General features: G+C 53.6%; 7 protein-coding genes across 7 annotated transcripts; 5 read left to right on the top strand and 2 right to left on the bottom strand.

Annotated features, from left to right (window-relative positions):
• Positions 1-820: 820 nt before the first annotated feature.
• N7482_003414 (PPN1 endopolyphosphatase family protein) lies at positions 821-3,028 on the top strand (the record flags this gene model as incomplete). The annotated part of the gene is made up of 4 exons (XM_056685539.1): positions 821-924; positions 978-2,152; positions 2,205-2,934; positions 2,992-3,028. 4 exons carry the CDS (start codon positions 821-823, stop codon positions 3,026-3,028), a joined length of 2,046 nt encoding a protein of 681 aa, XP_056544281.1.
• Positions 3,029-4,886: 1,858 nt separating this feature from the next.
• Positions 4,887-5,545, top strand: N7482_003413 (MARVEL domain-containing protein; the record flags this gene model as incomplete). Its single annotated transcript, XM_056685538.1, has 3 exons — positions 4,887-4,928; positions 5,004-5,270; positions 5,333-5,545. The coding sequence occupies 3 exons, from the start codon at positions 4,887-4,889 to the stop codon at positions 5,543-5,545; spliced, it is 522 nt and encodes a 173-aa protein (XP_056544280.1).
• Positions 5,546-6,572: 1,027 nt separating this feature from the next.
• Positions 6,573-7,422, top strand: N7482_003412 (AP-1 complex subunit sigma; the record flags this gene model as incomplete). Its single annotated transcript, XM_056685537.1, has 5 exons — positions 6,573-6,583; positions 6,636-6,669; positions 6,750-6,867; positions 6,929-7,203; positions 7,390-7,422. 5 exons carry the CDS (start codon positions 6,573-6,575, stop codon positions 7,420-7,422), a joined length of 471 nt encoding a protein of 156 aa, XP_056544279.1.
• Positions 7,423-8,170: 748 nt separating this feature from the next.
• N7482_003411 (RNA polymerase III-inhibiting protein MAF1) lies at positions 8,171-9,197 on the top strand (the record flags this gene model as incomplete). Its single annotated transcript, XM_056685536.1, has 3 exons — positions 8,171-8,207; positions 8,256-8,325; positions 8,381-9,197. 3 exons carry the CDS (start codon positions 8,171-8,173, stop codon positions 9,195-9,197), a joined length of 924 nt encoding a protein of 307 aa, XP_056544278.1.
• Positions 9,198-9,820: 623 nt separating this feature from the next.
• On the top strand, positions 9,821-11,934 carry N7482_003410 (uncharacterized protein; the record flags this gene model as incomplete). The annotated part of the gene is made up of 3 exons (XM_056685535.1): positions 9,821-9,877; positions 9,933-10,643; positions 10,699-11,934. 3 exons carry the CDS (start codon positions 9,821-9,823, stop codon positions 11,932-11,934), a joined length of 2,004 nt encoding a protein of 667 aa, XP_056544277.1.
• A 383-nt stretch (positions 11,935-12,317) lies between these two features.
• On the bottom strand, positions 12,318-13,741 carry N7482_003409 (endoplasmic reticulum-Golgi intermediate compartment family protein; the record flags this gene model as incomplete). The annotated part of the gene is made up of 3 exons (XM_056685534.1): positions 12,318-12,826; positions 12,951-13,529; positions 13,654-13,741. 3 exons carry the CDS (start codon positions 13,739-13,741, stop codon positions 12,318-12,320), a joined length of 1,176 nt encoding a protein of 391 aa, XP_056544276.1.
• An 811-nt stretch (positions 13,742-14,552) lies between these two features.
• On the bottom strand, positions 14,553-19,020 carry N7482_003408 (putative protein kinase; the record flags this gene model as incomplete). Its single annotated transcript, XM_056685533.1, has 3 exons — positions 14,553-18,573; positions 18,678-18,873; positions 18,930-19,020. The coding sequence occupies 3 exons, from the start codon at positions 19,018-19,020 to the stop codon at positions 14,553-14,555; spliced, it is 4,308 nt and encodes a 1,435-aa protein (XP_056544275.1).
• Between the last annotated feature and the right edge of the window lie 498 nt (positions 19,021-19,518).

Here is a 19,518-nt window from a genome sequence, read left to right as displayed (position 1 = left end):
TTACATAAGCACGACACTCTACCAACTGAGTTATAGGTCCCTTGGTTAATATTTAGTCCGAAGTGCGATTTGTGATTCCACGTTGGGTCTACAGTCCTAACAGCCAAAAGACTGATTGTGATACCAAGACTGGCTGCCTTGCTGAATTTTCATCGCCACTGGTCAATTGCATTAGTTTGACCGTGCACGGGCACAGATGCGATTCAGTAAAACTGCAGACGTCGGATGATTAAAGTAAAACCAAGTTGAATTGGGGACGGCAAAAAATTTTTGGTTTCTCGAGTGGATCACGTGTGGGGTTTCGGATCGGGTCATGATTATTCCGTTACCGGACATGCCGTCCTAGGGGCGTGGAGTGGGATTGGATCATCAAAACTATATGGGAGATCTTCATTAATTATCTAGTCACGATCAATGGAGCTGTTACTGTCACTTGCTAGAAGAATTGGTAGGTATTTTCTTTTGATCAAAGCAAAACATTCCGCGCCTTTTATCTGGCCAGGCGATATCGTGAAGTGTGAGGATGGGTTCGCGCACCTCTGCCCGTTGCGATCTCTCGAATGCTGTATACACGGTAGATAGAAATTCTCCATTATGTTTTCTCAATGCCTACGAGACGAATTCTCCTTCAGTATCTCTCACCTCAAGTCAACTCACATCGTCGCGCTTTCCTTCTCTAGCGCCTTCCTCCCCACGTGCACCTTCCCATTTCGGACCGATCAACAACGCTTATCCACCGCAGCACTCCCGTGACCCGCCGAGATGGCGGCGGCCCCTTCTTCATCAACGTACGCTTTGGCTCCTAGTCTCTCAGCTCATCATGCAAGCGGCCCTAGGAGGACTGGTTGAGAATGCCACAGTGTACTCGCTTCCAGGCTTGTCCTCATACGTCGCGGCTCCCGGATTTCCAACCTCAGCATTTGCGTAAGGATGCCTCTTTGGATACTGATCGTAAATTAAGCTAACCTGATCCACAGATCCTACTATGTGTCACCAGCTCTGCCAACCAGGGAGCCTCAGCCGATCATCTACGATCCTGTGCTGGACATCACGTTCCCCTATAACCTGACCAATCCGGACATTATTCCCGAGAGCTCAGATGAGGTGCTCTACCCTGTACCGAAAGGAAACCTGAATTCGCACCAGAAATACGCCTTGATTGAGAGCGTCAAGTCCAACGTATCAGATATCATCAAGTCCTCGAGCTCGGAAACACGCTGCTCAAAGTGCAAGAGGGCGTTGGCGGAGGCCAAGCCTGCGGCCCTTTACGCCCCGCTCCTGGTGCCGGATGCTTTGATCAGCATGTGCAAGGCCTTCGGTTTTCACTCAGATGAAGCCTGCGAGGAGGATTTTGCGCCACAGTCCCTCGGTGCTATCTGGACGCAGATCCTAGCCTATGCTGATGTGGAGGGTCTGGACGGACAGTATATCTGCAATCGTCTCAACAGCGATTTCTGCGACCAGCCTAAGACACGTCCTTTGGATGCATCCCAGTTCTTCCCTAAGCCCAAGCCAGCGCATGTGCAAGTCCCAAAGGCCAGCGGGAAGCGCGTCAAGGTGCTCCACATGTCGGACTTCCATCTCGATGCTCGATACGCGGTCAACTCGGAAGCCGACTGCTCAGCTGGTATGTGCTGCCGCAGTGACCAGCATCATGCTGGCTCCGAGGATCATGTTGTGTCTCCAGCTTCAGCGTATGGAGCCTTCAGGTGCGATACCCCGTACGACCTCGGACTAGCTGCGCTGCAGGCTGTGGGGCCTTTGACGGGCACTGGCAAGGGCTGTGATAATGAGTCTCTGGGGTGGACTCTCTACACCGGTGACTTGGTCTCTCATGACCACGAATCTCAGATGTCCCGGGAATATATTGAGTACACTGAGTCAAGCATGTTCCACATGTTCAAGGAATACCTCTCGGGGCCTGTTTTCGTGGCTCTGGGCAATCATGACTCCAGCCCCGAGAACATGGATTCCCCGCATACCCTTCCAGGACGTCTTGGGGAGCAGTCGTCTTGGAACTTTAGGCATCTAGCTGATCTGTGGCAACATGAGGGGTGGATCAGCAACAAAACAGCTGAGGAAGCGAGGGCGCATTATGGAGGATATTCGGTCAAATTGCATTATGGATTGCGAATTATTTCGTTCAACACTGGTATGTTTTCATTTTATTGATCTGGAGGGGTTAGGAGCTAATTGCTATCAAGACTTTTGGTACAAATCAAATCTCTTCAATATGATCAACACTACCAACCCCGACAATTCAGGTATCTTCTCCTGGATGGTGGAGGAGCTCCAAAAGGCTGAGGATACGAACGAACGCGTCTGGATTGTTGGCCATGTCCCTAGTGGCTGGGACGGTAGCAACCCAATCCCTGATCCAACAAATCTCTTCTACCAAATTGTGGACCGGTATTCACCCCATGTGATCGCCAACATCTTTTTTGGCCACAACCACGAGGATCAATTTATGGTATACTATGCCAATAATGGCACAATCCAGAACGCAAGCACGGCTCTTACTACTGGCTGGATCGGACCCAGTGTTACACCACTGACCAACATGAACAGTGGATTCCGACTATACGAGGTCGACACGGGAGACTTTAACGTCTACGAAGCATACACCTTCTTCAGTAATGTCTCCGAGTACGCTAATCTCCGTGAAACTGGACCGACGTTCCGCTTCGAATACTCCACTCGCGACACGTATGGCCCAGCCGCAGAGTGGGACAAGGATGCTCCCCTAAACGCGACTTTCTGGCACCGTGTTACCGAGGCTATGGAGAAGGACATAAGCCTTGTGACTCTGCAGACCTATTTGCAGGGCAGAATGAGTGTTAGGAGCCCAAAATGCGACACGGAGGCTTGTCAGAAAGCGAAGATCTGCTACATGCGGAGTGGCAGCGTCGCGCTGGGACGTCAGTGCCCACAGGGGTATGTCTACCTCTTCTATACAATTTATGCGCCACGCTTGCTAATATAGAATCATAGGTATGCATCTGTGCAGAGTGCTTTCACAGCGAAGTAGTTGCATAGTCCATTCCGGACTCTTGAGCTTATCCCATTCCCTAGTTTACTAGCATATCCGGGCATTACGCATTGATCTAGGCATTTATTTTCTTGCATATTTAACAGCGATACACATTTCCGCACACGCAAATAGCGAATATTCATCTATTGATTGCATCATGAAGGCGCTCATCCATTTGTGGTAGACTTCTTAAGCCAAAACCACGCCATTTTCCCAGCGTCAGCCCTAAACCCCAGGCCCTCCTATCAGCTTCCTTTCCGGCGCCCACTGACTACCGGTCCCAGTGTTGGAGAATAGCTAGCCCGGAGCATACTCTGCTCGCGGAGAACGCATGCTCCCCACATTCTACCCCAGTCTAAGCTGGCTATGTTGTGTCTCTAGGCATCTATCGAGATGTGGGATTGCCCTTGCCGTGGGATGTTACGAGAAGGAGAGACTTGTAGAAATAGTGTTCGTTCTGTATGTAGAACATCTTCCTGATCATTTTCTGAATTATTGTTCTTTTGTAAATTGACCCCGGTCCTTTCGGCATGAAGAACTCCACAGAAAAAAGAAGATCGTCTACAAACCCCTCCTATGAAAAGGAAGAATACGCTGCTCTAGAAACAGAGCTTCCTTCGGACAAAAACAACTGCGCTTGGGCGCGGATCATATAATATCGCTTCTATCGTCAATGCAGTTGTGGCGCCGTACATGCCTCATGCAACTAAAGGTAATCTCAGAGGAAAGGCTGCATTTCCAGGAGCTGGATTACCATTCTTCTTCTGATTTGGACATTCTACCGGTTACCTGAAACGAAAGGGCTCACCACGGAAACACTGGATCCTTTCTTTCACGAGAGGGTAACGAGGAGGAAGTTCAGGAATGAATAAAAGTGGTTCCAGTAGATAGAGATGCTTAGACTATGAAGGGAGTCCCAGGAGTTGGAAATAGCCTCTTCTTTCGAATTTAGCAGATAATGAGGTAAGAATTATGAAGAAAGGCTGGAATGAAGCGATGGAAATGATCTTTGCAGTCATGATCCACAAATCGGCCCTGTGGCCCAATAAGCGGATTCCATAACTCAGTTGGTTGGAGTGTGGTGCTAATAACGCCAAAGTCGAGGGTTAAATTACTTATACTCTTATTTTTTCTCAAAAATATATTTTAAATATAACCTATTGTCCCTGGATGGGACATGATACAAAATTCAAAATTCGTTTCCTCCTACCGCTTGTGTTTTATTCGAACCCCCCTACTCCATTAAATTAGTTACGGGGTTTCCTTCCGATGCCCGCACCGGAAAAGCTAGGTGCAGCCCCTCCTAAAAGTGTCCCCGACTATACTTGATTACGGGAGTGCGGGACGAGGAGCTGTATGTACCCGCCCAATCCGTGTGGGGAACGCCACTGGTCCTTGGGTAAGCTCATCACCTCGTCGACACCAGTGCTCCTAGCCAGCGATTCATTTTGTCATTGACCAAGGAGGAGCCGCAGAGTTTTCCAGTCGTACCGTCTCAAACTGGATCACACCCCCTAGCCCGGTTGCTTGGTCCAGTGCCGCCGCTCCCGGGCGCGTCGATGCATGACGTAGCCGAAGGTCTCCCTGAGCCTTTCTATATCGTCATCATCCTCCTCCGGGTGATCCGCGACTTTTATAACCGCACCAAGGGCCTAGAGTACCTAAAGGTGTCTGCAATCTGCAACATCCCTGTCACACTCTCTCCTGACAACCTGCAAAATATCTAAACCGGCTGTCCGACACTTACCCCAGCGCAAGCTTCGTATTCGACCCTTCTCTCGCATTCTCTAACTCTGCAAACTGCGATCTACAACACTTCCCCGCTGTCTAGGCAAGCTCCATCTCGAAACTCACAATGGGTCTGCGTGGTTTTCAGTTGGGCCTCCGTGCGTGGGAGGTACGTGTCACATTGAAGCCTGGAGAAGCTGTTGCGCGACTCTGCCTTTACTAACTCTTAAGCTTTGGCGTGCAGTTCGTATGGACTCTCCTCATTATGGCCCTCATTGGTAACATGATTGCCAGTGCATTCGCGGGCAACCCGGCCACGGTCAACTACTCGATGTTTGTCGCGGCGTTCTCTATGTTCACACTATTCTATCTGGTTCCGGCCTCGTTCAACTCGGACTGGGCCCTGCACCCGATGATCATGATCGTGGTCGACGCGCTCAACTGCGTGTTCTTCTTCTGCGCGGCCATCGCCCTCGCCGCGAAGCTGACGTGCCACTCTTGCAACAACCGGGTATGTTGGTCGCCAGTCTAGATTTTCACCTACTGGTGCAGAATGTGTGCTAATGAACCCAGGGCTATCTGCGGAGCAACGAGATCACCAACGGCGCCCACAACATGGAGAAGCGTTGCCGTGAGGCTCAAGCGTCTGTGGCCTTCCTGTGGTTCGGCTGGGCGGCTTATATGGCATCTGTCATCATCTCCATCTTCATGGCCCGGTCGGCTACTGTCAGCGTGCGTGGCCGCACCGGTAGCGGCCGTCGACGCCCCAACATGGCCCAGGTCTAAGCTGCTCGAACAAGACCTGGCCTGTTTGGGGACTGGCCCTTAGGAGCTGCTTGGGATGAGCCTTGAATACGCGGCCTATGGAACTTTTCCCCGGGCTTCGTCGATCTTTATGGTCTCAAGGGCTCATGGGCTCTCTTGCTTCTGCAATGGTGCGATACTATCACCGCTGGCCATGAACCATTGGTGCTGGGGGGCCTTGTGATTTGCAACGACGTTGACGGTAATGGGCTGTTGAACGATTGTATGACTTGACGATCCGGTCGGATGAGAACCATGCGGTCATTTCCTCCTGTTTTCATCTCCTGTCTGGATGAATTGAAACGGAAAGTGGGAAAACGGCTACTTATTTTCTTCATTATGTGCGACAGGGCGCAACTTCCGATAATTTCTGGGTGCTACTATAATGTCATAATAATATTGGTCAAATTTGGAGTTTTGGTACCGAATGTACGGGCAATGTCAAGGCGTTCAAACTCATCTTTCCTTCGACCTTTGTAGATTTGTATTTGTGGAGCGCCAGTTCGATGTTCCAACACAAGCTGCATGACTCTCGGTCAGTCATATACATAGTTAGCCTGACGTACCAAGGAGATGCTCGCCGACCTCAGGAGTTAACATGTTCGTACATAAATCAGAATTAAACCATTCTCGTTCTTGTTCTCATGTGCCATTTCTGATTCAATTTCCATACAAGACATCAACCGGGATGGGAAAGCATCTCGCGTGACTCACAATTGCTGGCTTTGGACGAGCCATGGTGTGGCAGCCTTGGCTCCATCCGTGTGCAGGGAACAGAGACACCCTCCTAATCCATTGAATCTCCAGGCCCCTTCTTCAGTTCCTTTACATACTCGGCACCTTTCGAACCGGTTTCCAGTTGGTAAGGTTGTGTGAAGCTAGGGCTCTGTAGCGGGGCACCTCTCCTCTGCTCCACCTAAAGAATTTCTCCAGAGCTCGGGTCCGGCACGGCCTTGACAGCACCAACCCCCCGTTTCTCCAACCCCTTCTCCTCCCACACCCCATCACAATGCCCATCAGGTGAGACGGCGAACTGATGCTGGAGATGACCTAGGTCCGCTAACACCTCCAGCTACCTAATCCTCTTGTCCCGGCAGGGCAAAGTGGTGCGTCGCCCTCGTCACCCACCCCGTTTCGCCGGCGTGCTTGAGTTTCCCCCCGACTGACACAATTTTCCTTCTCGCAGCGACTCGCCAAGTGGTTCACCACTCTCTCTCCCAAGGAGAAGGCCAAGATCATCAAGGATGTGACCCAGCTAGTGCTATCCCGCCGGACGCGGATGTGCAATTTCCTCGAATACAAAGGTGGCTTCTTCTCCGCAACCCCGACACCGCCGCAACCCTACTGACGACGGTGTGACTACAGACTCCAAGGTTGTCTATCGCCGCTATGCCTCCCTCTTCTTCATCGCCGGCTGCGCCTCGACGGACAATGAATTGATCACGCTCGAGGTCGTCCACCGCTACGTCGAGCAGATGGACAAGTACTACGGCAACGTGTGTGAGCTGGATATCATCTTCAATTTCCAGAAGGCATATTTCATATTGGACGAGCTATTATTAGCGGGTGAGATGCAGGAAAGCAGCAAGAAGAACGTGCTCCGTTGCATCAGCCAGCAGGATAGCCTGGAAGACATGGAGGTGAGTCCGACCATGGTTTCTCCCCGCTGCCCTGTCTCTCCTGAGAGAATCCCTTGCCATACGTGCAACCGCGTGTCCCTGGCAGGTGGGATCCTCTTTCCCTGTCTATCCATACCTTCTCTCTCTCCCCTTTCTTTTCTCTCCTTTCTCTCCCAGGCGCAATCGGGCTAATGCTCTCTGCCCCAGGTTGAGGAAGATGTGGTCACCAAGATCATGTAGCGACCGGGACTTGGGAATCTTCGCTTTTTGCTTTCTTTTTATTTTGTTTGTGTTTGCAGGCGTAGCGTGTTTCTCTCTACCTTCCATACTAATCAATACCACTGCCCTTCAGGACTCAGACGATGTGTCGCGCAACTTGGACCGGGTTGGGCTGTGAGGGCCGTGAGCGGAAGCTGGACCCATGGAACCTGCCCACGCCTGGTCTGCCAGTCACACCACGCAATCCACCCAGTCCAGTCCACTCCCCAGGCGGAAAGACTGCCAACAAGACGACTGGGTAACCAGAATGCTGGCCCGCCCGTGAGGTCAGTGCGGGCTCTCACTGGCCGGGGCCCCGCACGTGACCCTCAGTCGCACCCCCCGGCTCCTCCCCCCCTCCCCCATCTGGTCGATCGGATGTCAATTTCCTCTCGTTCTTTCTTGTCGCACCATCTTACTGCTTTTTTGTCTCTGATATAAAGCCATCCCCTGGTCTCCCCTGGTTTGCACGGTGTAGCTGGGACTCGTTTCCCCTTATCTGTCCTGCTTGCGGTTATCGCCGATCGGCGACATCACCTCCGTCTCCGGCGCGAACACCTCGCGTCCATCATCCACCGCTTCAACCTCAACCCAGCGACCGTCTTCTCTCTCGATCACTCGACCTGCAGAGCGCTCTGAGTCTCACTGTGATTCCAATAGTCTGATTCTCGACCCGTCACGGCGCCTCCGCTAGAATGAAGGTTGGTCCCTGTCCCCCCCCTTGGTCGCTATGGCGATCAGCCCCAGATTCAGTCGCTCCGATCGCGGTACTTATCTCCTATCTCTTCTCGCTGTTTAGTTCCTGCCTCTTCCAGAGTTTGAGGATGTCACGAGCTCGTTGAACTTCGATTCGGCCGATTGTCATATCGTAGGTGGATGCGATCTGTACACAACCAAGGCCGCCCGATCCGACCGGAAACTCTACAACCACATCGAACAGTCGCTGGAAGCCCAATACGAATCGATCCTCCGCTTCTCTGCGTCCCTCTCTCCCACCCAACGCTCACGATGCGGCCGAGACTCTGAACCTGTCGAGATCAAGTCCATTTGGCCCCCTGAGCGAGCATTCCAGTCGGCGTACCTTTGCTTATCTCATCGCAACGCTCAATGCCAGCCATCCAGACTACGACTTCTCACATGTCCTGCGACCCACTGATTTCCACCGTGAGCGGCATATGAAGCGCGTGATGAATACGGTCAACTCGACACTGTTCAACCTGCGTCCTCGCGAATCAATTGATCTCTCCCCGTCATCACCTGCCACTCTCTCCGGATCGTACAATACCGGTGCTCCTGCCTGGGGCCCCCGAATGTGGCGGATCATGGATGAGCACATGTCGCTGAAGGAGTGCGCGATCTACTCGTACTCCCCGGAGGAGGACCCGTCCGACGCCGATGACGGAGCGATCTGGAGCCTCCACTACTTCTTCTTCAACCCGCTGCGAAAACGTGTCTGTTATCTCTATCTGCGCGCAATCCCCATTCTCAGCCACACACCGCCCGACGATAACGATAACCTCTCCACATCGACAGGCAAGCGGACCTTCGACGACGGCTATTTGACGCCCGACTTGAGCTCAAGCAAGCGAGCCCGGTACTGGCTCGGGAGTCGGGCGGAGACCTCGCTGCATCATGCCGAGAGTGTGGATGATGACGACCAGTACATGCTCAGCGACGAGGAATCCCGCTCGCGCAGAGGTAGTAAAGGTATGGTCCGGGCGATGAGTGAGGAGCTTGTGGATACTATGGAGATTTGAGCCGCGCGACTCTTCCAGGTTTTTGCTTTCTCGATTGTGTTTAATTTGAGGGTACCGTTGATCGGTGATTTTGACTTTCTTATCGTTATTCCTGTTTTTAGCTAGGGGCGTTCGGTTATGGTATTTGATGGGCTTGTGGAGCAATTCAACCTGCATTATTTCATTTCTGCCCCAAGGGGCGTTACGTTGGGGTGGATGAACAAGACTGACATGAACCACCTCCTGATTCTGATATCGAGATCTCTCCGTTCTGCTTCTGTCAATACTTTTTAATGATATATCTGGTTTATCCGACTTTTGTGACTTTATCTCACTTGTCCTTTTTCTCTTTCTTTCCTTGTGGTCTCTGGTGTCGCTGCGCTCTTGACAACAGCAGAATACACTGTTTCTCCGGCTAACGGCCGTGTAGGGAGAGTGCCCAGTCCAGTCAATAGAACGAAAGAAACGAAGACCACTTGAGTTAAATATGTAGTGTGCTAGCCCTCCTCAGGGTGGTCGATGTCATGCCTGCTGTATACATCGGCGGTGGCCCGTGCGCCCCAATGGGGAAAGCTGTCCATTCTCGGCCCTCCTCCACTTCGACAACTACTCTACGCCCATTGACTCCCTCTGAATCCTCCATAATGGCTGACGAGGAGGAGCGCATCAAGGCTGAGAAGCTGGCAGCCGCAAAGAAAAGGGTACGTTCCCACATCTGGCGCTCTTGCATTCCCTAATAAGTCTCGTGTTGTGCAGGTGGCCCAGCTCCAGAAGCAAAAGAAGAAGGCCAACAAGAAGCCTTCGACTTCTACAGATACACCAAAGGACGCCGAGGCTTCCCAGAATTCAGAAACGGCGGAAGATCCCACAACTGCCACGGAGACCATCCCTCCAGCTGACGGCCCCGCCGAAGAGAAGCCACACGACGATGATACACCCCCGGACACCGCGACCCCGGAACAACCGGCAGAACCAGAATCGCAAGAAAAGCCCAATGAATCGTCTGAACCTATCGAGTCACCCGTCGAACCTATGCCCCCAGCCCCCACCTCCCCTGACCCAGAGACTGCGCCGCAGGCTGCACGTCTGGATACCCCTCGCGCCGGGCACGTCCGCCAGCCGTCCCTGTCGATCCAGTCAAAGATGCGCTCGTCGTCGTTCCGCAAAACATCCGTATCCCAAGGCAGCGCACCACCCCCAGCGACTCTCAAGTCCCCACCGCAGTCTCTACCGCCCCTGACCGGGGACGGAGAGTCGGTGCACGAAGTGTTCCGGAAGCAGTCGACAAAGATCGAGGACCTAGAGAAGGACAACAAACGCCTGGAGAAAGAGCTGTCGGAGGCGACGGCTCGCTGGCGCAAGACTGAGGATCAGTTGGAGGATTTGCGGGAGGCTAGCGTGGATGGTGCGGAGTTGAGGGAGCAATTGAAGCAGGCTGAGCAGAAGGCGGCGAGCATTGAGTCTCTGGTATGGTTTATTGCAGCTGCACGGCCAGCGTCTTTTGAACTGACGTATATGGCAGAAAGAGGAAATTGCCTCGTTACAACGGCAGAACTCACAGCTCCAGTCCCGGTCACACCGAAACAATGCTAGCGTTTCTGTACCAGGGCCATCGGAATCGCCGCCAGCTGATCTTGTGCGCCAGTTAGAATCCAAGTCCGCCACTATCGAGGCGATGGAACTAGAGATCTCTAACTTGCGCGCACAAGTTAAATCGCAGACGTCCTCGAATAGCGCGCACGAGACCCAGCTTGCTGCCCTAGAAGACAAAGCACTACAGAGCCAGGTTGCACTGGAGAAGGCCCAGCGTGAACTAAACGACACAAAGCAAGCGTTGACCCGTGCCTCTGAGAGAGCTGTCAAGGAAGGTGTGGACAAGACATCCACCGAAACCCTGATCAAGACACTGCAGCGCGAGATTGAAGAGCTCAAAAATGAAAAGAGCGAGGGAGAAAAGAAGATCGAAACCCTGGACAAGAAACTCCAGGCCCTGGGCAATCTGCACAAAGAATCAGAGACCCGACATCAGACCCGGCTTCGCGAGAGCGAGAAATCCGAAAAGGAGACCGCCGTCCTACGAAAGAAGCTCGCCAGCATCGAGAATGAGAACCTCCGCCTCCGCGAAGAGCGCGATCGTGTGCGCAAACGTGATGCCGGTGGCGCAGACGACGAGGCCCTCGACGAGCTCGAAGACGAAGAGCGACAGCGCCTCGAGCGTCGTATCCGGGAGCTCGAGGGCGAAAACTTTGATCTGCGCCGCGGCGTCTGGCAGGAGAAGCGCTCAGAACTGGCTGGCCAGCAGCATCTGGCCGAGGGGGCTGACTCTGTAGGTGATTCTGCGGCGAACGCATTCGATGACGTCGATCTCGTCGGCGGCCGCCCTGACCACGCCCGCCGTCGTAGCATGGCCCTGCAGCAGCAGCACTCGTCGTTCTCGGATGTGTTGTCTAGCGGCTTCGCCGCTTTCACGGGCGGCGCCAACCGCTCGCGTGCTGGCTCGTCGAACCCCCCGCACCCTCACCCCCCTGCGGCCCGTGGTAGTCTTGAACTCCTGTCCGAAGAGAACCTGGAAGATGAGTTCGACGAGGCGGAGTTTGCGCGTGCCCAGGCGGAGGAGGAGGCCCGGAAGCGGGTTGAGTGGGTGCGCGATATCAAGCGCAAGCTCCGGGATTGGCAGGGCTGGCGCTTGGATCTGGTTGATAGCCGGGCTGGGGCTGAAGGGCCTGGTTTGGCTTTGGGGCAGATCTTTGAGGTTTGAGGCTTGGAGGTATGGTTCTTGCTTTGCACGCTGCAGACGTATCTTCCGATCTATCTTGAGCATGAGGACTGGATTGACGGGGTGAAGGCGCATCTATATTTTATATACCACGATTTTGTCAACAATACAGCCATTTCATATTTACTTCATGATATCGAGGCGTGTCTGTCTATTGCCATTCACATGGCTCGAAGCATAAGACATGATGAAGCAATACTTCCATTGCAGCCCATAGGTAGTACGATGGAAGCAGCCCCTGGAAAACGCAAAAACCAAAATCCCGAAAACAAGAGTCAATGCAATGAATTCCTTTACTCAGTATAATGCAACATGAAAAGCAACATGAAAACAGACAACTAACTGTAACAACACAAAAACTCCAATCAATCCGTATAGTGCTTGCCCGTCAACACACCCTCGCTTTGCCTACGCCTCTTCACCACAAACTCACCCACCCACCCCGAAATCTGGTATATCCAACCCCCGGTAACAAGCACACCCGATACGGTATTAATCATCCGAATCATCAGGTTCAAGAATCCTGTCCGCTCCTCGCTGACCAGCAACAACATCGGCTCAATGTTGTACTTGAAGAAGATCCCCGGGATAAGGTACGGTGTCTCGGGGATCGGGCCCGATTGGCTGGTAGCCGCGTACTGGTTTGTGAAGATTGCGTTGCGATTGTAGCGCGCCGTGCTGGCGGAGGGGTTGCGAGTGTACGCGTCGAAGGCGGAACGACCTTTTGTATAGAGGGTTGGCACGACTGAGAGGAAGTATTGGAATTTGTGGTAGTGGTTGGGGCTCTCGGCCATGGTCTTGTCGAGGGGGTTGAGCAGGCTGGGATAGTGTGGACCGAAGGAGAGTTCGGTGATCATGTGGGAGAAGTTGAATGCTGTTGGGATGGGTTGTTAGCAGAATGTCGCGCTAGGAGAAATATCAATAGATCCGAGGAGACAATCGGACCAAATCAGAGCGACGAAAAGCCTCCAAGGCAGGCGAAGAAGCAGGAAACTCACACTCATGCGACAAATGCTCCCCGAGCTCCCGGTACCCATGCCCGCGTGCTGTGATATGGAAATCCCCCTGGACCTTATTCCCCTCCAGGCTCCCATAAATCCGGCAAGCATCCGCCTTCTCGCCCCAGCGCTTGCGCGGGCCCTTCGCGAACTTGCGTCTGGGGTTGCGCCGCACCTCGCCCATGACGTGGTGCACATGCGCGTCCTCCTCCTGCGCGCTCAGCCGGTCCGCCTCTTCGTGGCTGAGCGTCTGGTACTCGTGCGAGCCGTAGTTGCGCTTCTGCATCCACAGGGCCCAGGAGGTTTCTTCGCGCTGAAGCAGTTCGCCAGCGAGAATGCGGTCGCCCGCGGCATCTTGGATGTTGACGCGGAGCGTGTCGCAGGGCATGTGGACAACGATGTCGAGGTTGAGCTGGAGGTCGTGCGAGACCCCCTTCTCTACGCTGAAGTGGTGCTGCTCTGTTCCACGCCACCATGTTTTGAGCTCAGTGAAGCTGAAGAGGGTGCAAATGACGAGGATGAGCACAGTCCATTGGCCACCGCGGGTGGTGGGTGTTGTATAGGAGGCTTTGGTTTTAGCTGGTCCAAAGTGTCATTGTTAGCAAAGATGCCCTTTTTGGATGCATCGGTGGTACTCGGAGTGTAAGAGTATGCGATGTGTGGTTCCTGGCGGTTCCTGGCAAGGGACTTGCTATGAACTCACGGAAAGCGTCAAAGGTCTTCAGACCTGACAGGCTGCCCTTGTCCCCAAAGGCATCCTCATCGAGGCCTTTAGTGTCAAAGCCATTCATTGCGAATTTGCGGGCTTGACAGCGACATCAAGCGAAGCAAACGTCGCCAATGGCAGAAAGTTGGGGGAGAAGCTTGGGGAGTGGAGTAAAGTTAGATAAGGCGATGAGGCCAAGTAGCCCGATTGCCGCGATCCACCAGTTGGCGACCGGCCCCCATGGGACTCAAAGCAATAAAGCAACATTGACTGTCATGTCACTCCTACCGAGACGGAGCACTCTGGAATAAATCATTTATTGTCTACAGCTTCGGGAATGCAGATCGATGGAAAGTCTTTCAATAACAAATGCAAGCTTAATTGCCAATTCCGAATGCTTTACATGAGCGCCCACATCATCATGAAGCATGAAGCGAAGCTCTCGAGGAGAGATGCAAGGAGATAAAAGAGAAAATGTACAAATAGCAGGACCGAAACGGGCCCTGATGGGGGGGAGTCGTCATACAGCAAGAAAAGCGAACGCGGGAAGACGAAGAACATGTACGCAATACCCTTTCACAAATAATCATATCAGGGCGCAGATGCAAATGCTGTCAACGAACATAACGGTATAGGATGGATGCCGTCCTTTGTCATTTCCGTGGGTTCATTGAACCAGTTCAACATAAGCTGACATGACATAGCATCTGATGCATGAGAAGAAAACAAGCCAAACAGGAAGCAAAAGGAATTATGATTACAGGGCAAGGGGAATGAGCAATGGGAAGGGGAATTAGGAAATGATGGAACGGGATGGGGAAAGACCGCCTTATTTGCTCCTCTGTTGCTGGTCAGCGTTTTTTGTTGGATTCGTGCTGGCGTGGTTGGCAGCATCTTCAACTCACCAGGCTGGTCGCAGCCGCCGCTGTGGCGAGGTCTGGCTTTCCACTGATGCTGCGTGCCGAGGCACGAGGCAGACCGGTTCCTGAGGTAGTGGAAGTGTGAGACCCTCGCTTGGCGGGGCTGGACGGCGGCAGGCCTGTGACCGTTGAATGGCGTTTTCCGCCGGCGCCCTTAACCGGGGAAGTGCCGGAAACATCACGAGTGCGGGCGCTCTTCACGGTACTGCCAGGGGGCTCGGGAAGGGGGCGCGCGTTGGATGTCGTAGTGCTTCGCTTCGAAGGAGAGGCAGCACTAGCATACATCCGAGGCCGAGTAGCCAACTTGACACCAGTGATGAACTCGTGTTTCAGGGCGTCATGGGGGCCCATCCGACGAGCAGGGTCCCAGCGGAGACAGCGTGTGATGAAGTCTAGGAAGGCGTCATCGTCACACTTCAAGACCTGCCGAAGCTCCTTGGAGCTCGGACGGCGGCGACGACCTTTGGAGGAAACGGTCAGGCGTGGTTTTCCGAGGGAATCGAAAAACAGCTTCTTGCGAGTGCTCTTTTCGATCAGATGCTTCTCCGGTGGACCAAATACTTCCATGATACAAGCCAGTTGCTCCTGTTCGTTCTCACCCGGGAAGATGGGATAGCCGGTGAGCAATTCGGCCAGGATACACCCCAAACTCCACATGTCGATGGGCATGCCGTACGACATTCCAAGGATGACTTCAGGAGAGCGATAGAAACGACTCTGGATGTAGGTATAGACCTTCTCGTTTTCGAAGCAGCTTGATCCGAAGTCGATCACTCGGATCTCGGAGTTCAGTGGGTGAACGAGTAGAATGTTCTCGGGCTTCAGATCGCAGTGAATGACCTTCTTGGCATGCAAAAGCACCAGACTGCTGAGCATCTGCTTAGTGAAGCGGCGAATGAGCTTGAGAGAAAAGCCGCGGAAGTCATGCGCCTTGATAAATTCGTAGAGATTCATGCCCAGAAGTTCGGTTGAGATGCAGAGATGGCCGCGGAAGTAGAAGCTTTGGTCGAAAGCAACCACGCTGTATCGGCGCTCCGAATCCCAATCCTTCAGCTTCTTGAGGAGATTGACTTCGATGAGGGCCTGCTGATGGAATCGCTTCTTGTTGCGAATGATCTTAACTGCGACCAGAGCACCAGTCTTGTGGTCAACACATCGCACGACCTGCCCGAAGCTTCCCTTGCCCAAAACATCCACAACCTCGTAGCGGTAGGCGAGGTGGTCACCGATCACAATGTTATAGTCTCCACGATCATCATCATAGCCAAAGTTTGCAGCGCCCGAGTGCAAATCTCCAATGTGCTTTTTCGCGTTCTGGGTGCCACAGAAAAAGATGTCGCGGTAGTCAATGATCTCGCCACGCTCAAAGATGTTCAAGTTTGCCATCTTGAGGGCCTGAGCGGGACTGACGCGATCCTTCGGTCCTGCCTTGCGACGCAATTCGTCCAGTTGCTTGGCTGCAGTTTCAAAGTCCTTCCGTTTTGAGCCCAAGCGTCTCATCTCCTCATCCGCAATCACGGTATCCGCATCAACACTGGCGTCAGCTGACCGAGAAGAAGCGGCCGCGCTGGATCGAGCGGTGCTGATTATCTTGTGAACAGGGGATACATAGTTGCCAGCGGCACGATTATGAGAATGATCGCTGCCCGTAGGCTCATTCGTAGTAGCGTGCTCAAGGGTAAGGCTCCGATCACTGCTGACACTGGGTTTCCGTGGAGCAGATAGTTTCGTGATACTGGACACGGACGACTGGCGCCGGGGCTTGAGATAGGAAGATTTCGTCACAGGGCTGGTGGATGTCATGGAAGACAGACTGTTCCATGTTGCAGAAGCAGGAAGTTTTGGTGGCGGCATGCTGTTATACTTGGATGGATCGGCATCAACTATAGAGGAATGCTTCGTCTTGGAGTTGCTGCGGATGCGAGCTACATTCAACCGGTCTTTCAGGGTGGAAACAGGCACCGCAGTGGTGCTTTCAGGCTCAGATGGCGTCGAGATCTGGCTGAGTCTTTCAGCAGCTGGCGTGAAGATGGCGCTCTGTGTCTGAGGCCGGGGGCCGGTGAGTTTGTAGGACTGAGAGACTCGGTTGGAGTAATCACCGCTGGCCTGATGGCGAAGAGCGTTAAACTCCGAGCTGGACTTCGGCAGGGTGTACGACGCATACGGCGAGATGTTGCGGTTGCCGTTTGGCGTATCCAGAGAGCCCCAGGCACTCGTGCTGCTGGCCGCGCGCAGCGTGGCCGTGGAGGTGGAACTGAGTGCAAAATGTGATGTGCTGCTCCGGATCTGAGTAGCAGGTTCCTTGTCATCCTCATCACGATACCAGAAGTTTGCCTTTGATGCGGTCATGGGTGTGCTAGGTGTTTTTGACATGACCTGGTTGGAAGGCGTGTGAGCCTTTCTTTCTTCCGCTTCTCTGTCTTTTAACGCCTCAATCTTTGTCGTCATTGGAGTTCCCAGAGGGAGCAAGTTCAAAGGTGGTAGCTTTAACGGCTGCAGGCCCTTACGGCCCAACACAGTAGAAGTCCGCGTCCGCGACTCTGGCGTTTTTGTAACGCGACCAGCGGTGATGTCAGCATTATCATCCCTGGTGACACCGAGGCCGCCAAGGGCATCTGAGTCTGAATCTCGCGCAATGTTGAGAAGACTGATGTCGACAGGCAAGCTTGACTTCCTTGGCGCAGGGAAAACAGGCGGATCCAGCTCACCTTTGGGAGATTCCCATGCCTTGGGGATTGCCGGGACTGGTGGAACCTCTTCCCCGGGCTCCTTCGATGTATGCTCCGTGCGCGGTTTGGGCGTAGGCAAGCGGGATGATGAGAAGTTCTGAGAAAGGCGTGGTTGGAGTGAACTTCCCGAGTGTCGCACCGAATTATAGCTAGTGTTCGATGACAATGATAGCCCAGAGCTGTACGACTTGCGATTCGGATCGGGAGTTGTTCGGGTAGAGGAAGGGGTGACGCTTTTCCTTGGGAGAAATGATGGGGACTGGTTCGTGGACAATGGTCGACTGGGAAGAGGCTCTGTAGGAGTGGGAGGGGTGTGAGGCATAGGTGGTGCAGGAGGCGCAATTGACATCCGCTTCATGCGGCGTGCATCTGTAGGGCTGATGGTGCGGGCGCCCAAGCCGGTCGCGTGGGGCATGACAGACATTCGCTTGGATGATGAGGAAGGTGTCAGGCTCGCGGCCGCAGGGGCGTTCTTAACCGGCGTACGAACCGCATTGGTCGAAGAAGAGCGTGTATGGTCGGTTGTCCCGGCCGCAGTCAAAAATGTACTTCGTGGCTCGCGTGGAGACGGCTGGAAAGACTTTGCCTTGAGGCTTCGGAGAGAAGACGGAACTTTCGTTTCATCTGGATCTTGCTCCGGTTGTTGAGCTCTTGGGCGGAGGAGATTGTTCGCATCCAGTCGTGTCGTGTCGGTACTGACTTTGCGAGCGCTCAGGCTAGCACGCCTCGCAGAAGCATTCGTAGGACCAAATGCCCCTGAGCTGATAGACTTCCGTGAAGCTCGCGCACTCGCGCCGGCTACGCCGGGTACGCTGGGGTTTTGGGCGAAACTTTGGCGGCGAGCACCGGAGTTGGCAGAGGTTATTGATAGCCCCGAGGTCGTAGGGTTCTGGCCATTTAAGCGGTGGACTTCGCTCTTTCGGCGAGATGAAGCGCCCCTTGTCCGCTCCGAGATATTGCTCTCGTAACTATGATTCGTCCAGGAGCTGTTTGTCGACAAACCAGAGTTCCGATTTTCAGACCCCGCACCACCATTGCCAGGCATAGGAAAATGATTTAGACTGGGCTCGGCCATGATGCTATTGTGAAAATCGTCAAAGTTGATTGGTGCCAGAAATTCCATGCCCTCCGGAGGGGCTTGGGTTGGGCTGGGTTCAGCTTTCGACAAGTTTCCCACACTTGTAGATCGGAGATTATAACCCAACGTCGGATCGTTCGTCGAGTCGATTGAGGAATTTTCGGAGTGAAAATAGGTGCCGGAGGGTTTGCTAGAAGCCAATGACGGTTAGATTTTTGTGACCGTTGTTATGCCCAACCCGAGTCTAAAGCGGGCGAAACAGGGGGAGGGGGGGTTGTTGCAGACGAGGCCTACCTCCAGCGCGAAGCATCTTGTGGTCGTGGCCCCTGAGGAGCCTTTGAACCTCTAATTGACAGTCTCCTCCTACTCATTTCCCCTGAGCGCGGGCCTGCTACGCCCCTCGAAGGCTGCGAATCGAAATTGGTCGAGGTATTCATGTGGAAGGTGGTTGAGGCGGCTTTCTGGAGACGCCTGCGAGCCGGTGTCTCTGCTGTTAGGGACTCCGTTAGCTTCATGCTCACTCCGCGCGGAGAAGTGATGCCTTACCTCCGGAGCCCGAGTCGTCGTTTCTCGACAGGTTGGACCCTTGGGATTGGGTGGTCCCCGTTGGACACCTCCCCGGGGCCTGCGACGACATGGTCGGCATTGTTCCAAAACCCACTCGGCCTGTAGAACAGCCAGAATCGCGTCAAATTGACAGCCTGCTTTGCGGACGGAACCCAGACGTGCTAGGGTCCGACGGCAATGGCATTCAGGAGAAGCGGGCCTCTTCGATCTAAAAAAGGAAGAGCCCTGAGCACTGTCGCGCGACCCGTCGATAGATAGTTACCGGTCCATTTCGAGCACAAGGCGAGAGAAATGGCCGTTCTGCGGTGCCAGGGAGAGTGTTGGTGGGCTGTTTAATTTTGCTTGGGCTCCAGCACTGGGAAATAATTTTGGCGTAGCTTTTCCAGTCGTGTTGCTGGGGCAAGAGCACAAGGCGGTCGCAATGGATGCTATGAGGATCCACCAGCAACAAAGCACCAACAAAGGGAACAGCACATCAGATCCTGCAAAGACGTGGAAGGGGGATGGATGAGGAATCCCAGTAAAGTCACAGAGACAAGGAAAAGAGGAAAAGCGTAAACATCCTGCA

The sequence above is a fragment of the Penicillium canariense genome, assembly GCF_028826845.1.
Source record: "Penicillium canariense strain IBT 26290 chromosome Unknown utg000002l_segment0_segment0, whole genome shotgun sequence".
Taxonomy (NCBI): Eukaryota; Fungi; Ascomycota; class Eurotiomycetes; order Eurotiales; family Aspergillaceae; genus Penicillium; species Penicillium canariense.
Note: the sequence above shows the minus strand (reverse complement) of the source record. Positions and strands in the feature narration are given on the sequence as shown.